General features: G+C 36.8%; 1 protein-coding gene across 1 annotated transcript; it reads left to right on the forward strand.

Moving 5' to 3' along the window:
* Window positions 1-802: 802 nt before the first annotated feature.
* Window positions 803-2,140, forward strand: LOC123885934. Its single transcript, XM_045935270.1, has one exon. The coding sequence runs from the start codon at window positions 803-805 to the stop codon at window positions 2,138-2,140; it is 1,338 nt and encodes a 445-aa protein (XP_045791226.1).
* The last annotated feature ends 3,236 nt before the right edge of the window (window positions 2,141-5,376 follow it).

Genomic DNA, 5,376 nt, shown 5'->3' on the forward strand with positions numbered 1-5,376 from the left:
CTAGCAACACCAAGGCTCAAACTACTACTGAAAAGAAAGGGAAGATTAAAATTGCTGAGAAGAAGAATAAAACTCCAAAAGTAAGTCAAGCTATTTCTCCTTCTGTGGCTGATAAATCTGGTAAAGAAAGTTCTAAAAAGAAACGAAGGGATTATAAGTCTAAAATTCCTTATACCATGTCTGAGTTAGTCTTTGTAGTTCAATCTTTTGTCAACACATCTGAGAAGACATATGAGACAATCGAAGGTGAACCTCATAACCCTAAACCTGTGTCTGAAGTGGTTGAAACCAAAGCCCCAACTTCTGATAACCCTAATTCAACTGAGAATTTGGGATCTGCTGCTGAGAAGAAGAATAATACCACCTCTGAGCCTGTTGAATCTGAAATGCAAACAGATGATACCCCTACAGAGATTGATTCTAAAACTGCTGATAAATCACCAACCATTGTTGAGATGATGACTGAGAAATCAACTCATGTATTGTTCCTGAAGAAGATGTCATGCCAGATGCTGAGACATCTTTGAATCAACCTGAGGATGCTGAAACTGCTGACAAGGAAACCATGAAGGAAGCTGCTGTTGAGAAAGATGTTGAGAAAACTGTCACATCATATGATTCTTCTGATGAAGAAACTGGAACTGCTCAAGAGGGTACTTCTGATGATGAAGAAGATACTCAATCTGAAGAAAGCAACCAATCCATTCTAATCAGTGAAAAAGGAAAAGAACCTGAAAAATCATTGGATGCTAAGAAAGGAAAAGGAGAGGATGTAGTTGATGTTGACACTTATGAGACCACCATGCCAGCTGAAAGAACTACTGGTGGTATGACAAAGAGACTGAGAAGCAGTTCAGGTAAAGCTGTGCCTACTGCAAGTAAAACTCCTGCACCTAGAGTCAAAACAACAGGTGTTGGACCAATGAAAGGATGGAGTAAAGTCCTTGCTCCCACTAGCAAGAAGAAGGAGACCTTGAATAGGAAGAAAGAATCATCAAGTGATTCAGATTATGATGCTGCAGAAGATGTTCCAAACATCTCATCTCCCACACCTAAAACAAAAGCTACTGCAAAGAAAGTGTCCCAAAATGTTGAAGAAGCTCCTTGTGACAACATTTCCTTCCATCGTGCTACTTTTGCTCTAAGATGGGATTACATATACCAGAGGAGACTAGATATGGAGAGAGAATTGACAAAAGATGCCCTGAAATGTCAAGACATCTTTCACTACATCAAAGAAGCTGGTCTGCTGAAAACTGTTGGTGACTTCAGTCCCTGTTATGAACTCCTGGTCAAAGAATTCCTTGTCAACATTCCTGAGAAGTGTGACAATCCATTGAGCAAGGACTATCACAAGGTGTATGTCAGAGGTAAATGTATCAAGTTTTCTCCTACTGTGATCAATAATTATCTAGGAAGGTTTGTTGAACCTAAGGCTGAGCTGGAGGTTGCAAATGATGTTGTGATTTCTGAAATTACTGATGGTAAGGTCAATGTGTGGCCTAAGAACAAGCTGATACCCACTAGTAAGCTGAATGTGAAGTATGCCATTCTGAATAGGATTGGGTCTACAAATTGGGTACCAACCAAGCATGCAACAAATGTTGCAACAGGTTTGAGTCGTTTTATTTATGTTGTAGGAACCAAAGTAGATTATGATTATGGTTCTTTTATTTTTTATCAAACTATAAAGCATATTAGATCCACTGCTGTTAAGATGCCCGTAGCATTTTCATCTTTGTTATGTGGGATCATTTTGGATCAATACCCAGATATCAAGGTTGTGACTGATACTCCTAAGAAAAGGGAAACTGCTTTCACTTTTCATCACAAACTTTTTGGAGATCATAATGTTGCAGACCATGTTGGGACATCTGCTGGTGAAGCTGGTCCTATGACCAAAGTTGAGATCATTGCTGCTCTAAAAGTTCAATGCCAAGAGATTGATAAGCAGAAAGATGAGCTTGAGGAGAAGAAGAAAATGTTTGTTACGATGATTCAAGGTCTGGAAGCTGAAGATGCACCTGTCAAAGTTAATGAAAATGAGGATGAGGATGAGGATAGCAGTGATGAGGATGAGGTCTATGACACTGCTACAGATGCGGAGGATGATGACTCTGATAGCAGTGATGAAGAATGACTATGTAACCATTTTTTGTTTTGCTGTACTTTTATTTGGTTTGTGGGTTCTTTGCCCTGGATTTTAGCACCTTCTGAGTGCATGGTTTGTGATCACTGTCGTTTCGTGATCAAAATAAGTTTTAATTAAGAAAAGTAGTAACAAGGTAGTTAACCTTGTTCGTCTCACAAGGACCTCTAATTTAATAATTAGTAAAAATAAGAACAATGAATAACACAATTAAATATGGGGTTTTGGGTTTGTTTAGATCGAAAGAGTAGTATTAGAAATTCAATTGATAAAAAGACGATCAATCCATTGGTTTTAGGAAAACTTCGTTATGATTCTATCCTCGGTTCACATAAAATATTGTTTATATATTCATGCCTTGGTTGGTTTATAAGACCGATTATACAAGCGATAAACAGTTTATACGAATTCATTCGATTAAGCAAAGAATGTGTTCAACTAACCATGAGTAGTGAACAAGCGTCACTTAGAACACGGTTTGTATCATGACAGATTTCGACCAACCCTTTTTTGCTAAGCGCGAAAAAACCTATATCAATTCCTATTCGAACTAGTCATACAAGCGATGAATCAATCCGAAAAGTCTCACAATATATAACTCAAAATAGAGATTAAGCATCACTATATTCGAGTTTCATAAATAAATAAAGAGCATGAATTGATAAGAGAAGACAATAAATAAATAAACTGAATTACTATTAAGAATTGAACCTCAAGAAGTCATGAACGATGTTCCCGTATACCAATGGATCAACCTAGGGTTGCTAGTTCTCCATGAGAATGTAGCAGCCTTCCTTTTCTATTTTTTTGCGTGAAATCAGAATTTTTTCTGAAACCCTAGCTGTGTTTTTGCTTAAGTACTCAGAGAAAATTGGGCTTAAAAAGCTACGGGTCGAAAAACATAAGTTTGACCCGAAATTACATTATTTTCATAAAGTCTGGAACATAAACGTAAATATTTGACACACTTGCGCTCCGAACTGGGTTTTGGCCTCAACATGAAAGTTGTAGCTCTTGATCTCAGCTTTCCAACGCATCTTCCGGCGCCTCAATCCGATATTCGTAGATCCAGTTATGACCTGCGGACTGGAAGGGTGTCAAAGTGCTATTTATTCATAAATTAAGTGCGAAAATAAAATAAAGTTAGAAATAAACTTAAATATAAAAACACATTAAAATAGTAAAAATAGTAAATTAAACCATAGGAATACACTAGTACAATAGTAAAAGAATGTGCATTAAAATGCACTGATCAAATTCCCCCACACTTATTCTTTTGCTCTCCTGAGCAAAACTCTAGAACAAAGCATGCTACAATCATCACAAGCAATCAACAAATTCTAGGATTCAAGCTTCCAACCGTGGACTGTATTTCAAAGATTGACATAACTCTTGTATATCAGCTGTCAACGATAACCCTGCGTGTGTGTGTGTACTGCCTATTACTTTTCAACCAGAGTCATGACATGATCCTTCTCGAAAATACACAGTCAGGATACTAAGCTAGCTTTTCCTTTCTTACAATTCAGAGTATGGGTCCGGATTTCAGCTTGGGGGAAAACTGCACTTTTCATGTTCTCACAGGCGATTTGTTTTAGCGAGGGACACCACTTAAGTTCATTTTAGTTATGCTTTAGGTGCTACTCTACCTTTTCACCTGACGGGATCTCGTTTGTTGCGAGTCCAACCTGTTACTCCGAGTAGAGCACCCTACACAGCATTTGTTCCTCCAGTTTTAGGCACAGGAACTCCACATATATCTTATTGTTCCTCCAATTTTAGGTACAGGAACTTATATTATTATCTTATAGAAAAGCCATGAAGTGTCCCATCATTTAATCTAGCCATGATCCTGCAATCAAGTAATCTAGCTTTTCCCCCAAACTTAGTCTTAGTCATACTTCTGCATCAAATTCAGTACTCAAATAACTTAGGCTAATGACTGTGTATTTTAAAGATTTATCAAGCCACTACTAAGTTTGCAAGTTTTCAGCAATTGTGCATTAAGGTGCAAAGATTATCATATCCAACATGAAAACAAGAATTTCAAAAAAAAATTCACCAATCCTACAACTATACTACTCTAGCCCTAGAACATGTGACTACTCATAACAATTGCAAGCATGCCAGAACTGTTTTTATTCTATTTTTGTTTTTTTATTAAATAACTAAATGTAAAATGTCCCCCCCACACTTAAATCAGACATTGTCCGCAATGTAACAATAAGCATAAAGTGATAAAAGGAAGGAACACACCCGAGGGATCAAGGTGGAATTGTAGTTGTAGCTTCCATGTCTGGTGGTTTTGGTGGAGGCCTTTCCGTACTACGAATGCACGAGACAAGAAAAAACAAATAGCAAGTGAACTTGGATATCAACAAAAAATCTGGTGGCTTAGGAGGAATAGCCAGCACATATGGTAAACCTGCACTAACAAAAACATGAATATCAGAAAATCCACATTTAGCTTGTGAGTCAGATAAATTGGGTGGAAGAGATGCACAAATGATGAAGGATGGCTGCTTGTTGTGCGGCTTAATCAGAGGTTCCACCAACAATCTTTTTGCTATAGACAATGGTTGCTTCCGACTAAAATCCACACTTTTTGTGTTAACTTCAAGAGTTATTGAATTTGTTGGGATTTCTGCACAACTGGTTGCCGGAATCAAAATGTCTTCACCTAAAATAGCTGCATTGATCTCATGACAAATATTACAAACACCACATTCACAAGCAAAAATTTCAAAAGATTTATCTACTTCAAGAGAAGTATATAATTCATCTAAATCAGATTTCAATAAATTTTGTGGTGTAATCTCTTCCATGCATTCACTTGAATTTATGTTGCTTATTTTGTGTTCATCAACGGAAACAAGTATTGTTTCAATGGGCTCACTTGGAGTTTCATCAAGACTTGTATCACATTGCATTACCTCTAATAGTGCAATTTGATCACTGTCGTTTCGTGATCAAAATAAGTTTTAATTAAGAAAAGTAGTAACAAGGTAGTTAACCTTGGTCGTCTCACAAGGACCTCTAATTTAATAATTAGTAAAAATAAGAACAATGAATAACATAATTAAATATGGGGTTTTGGGTTTGTTTAGATCGAAAGAGTAGTATTAGAAATTCAATTGATAAAAAGACGATCAATCAATTGGTTTTAGGAAAACTTCGTTATGATTCTATCCTCGGTTCACATAAAATATTGTTTATATATTCATGCC

This window comes from Trifolium pratense, linkage group LG5 (assembly GCF_020283565.1).
Source record: "Trifolium pratense cultivar HEN17-A07 linkage group LG5, ARS_RC_1.1, whole genome shotgun sequence".
NCBI classification, from domain to species: Eukaryota; Viridiplantae; Streptophyta; class Magnoliopsida; order Fabales; family Fabaceae; genus Trifolium; species Trifolium pratense.

Coding starts and splice junctions, on each gene's coding strand:
- LOC123885934 (XM_045935270.1), top strand. CDS start 803: ATGCCAGCTGAAAGAACTACTGGTGGTATGACAAAGAGACTGAGAAGC.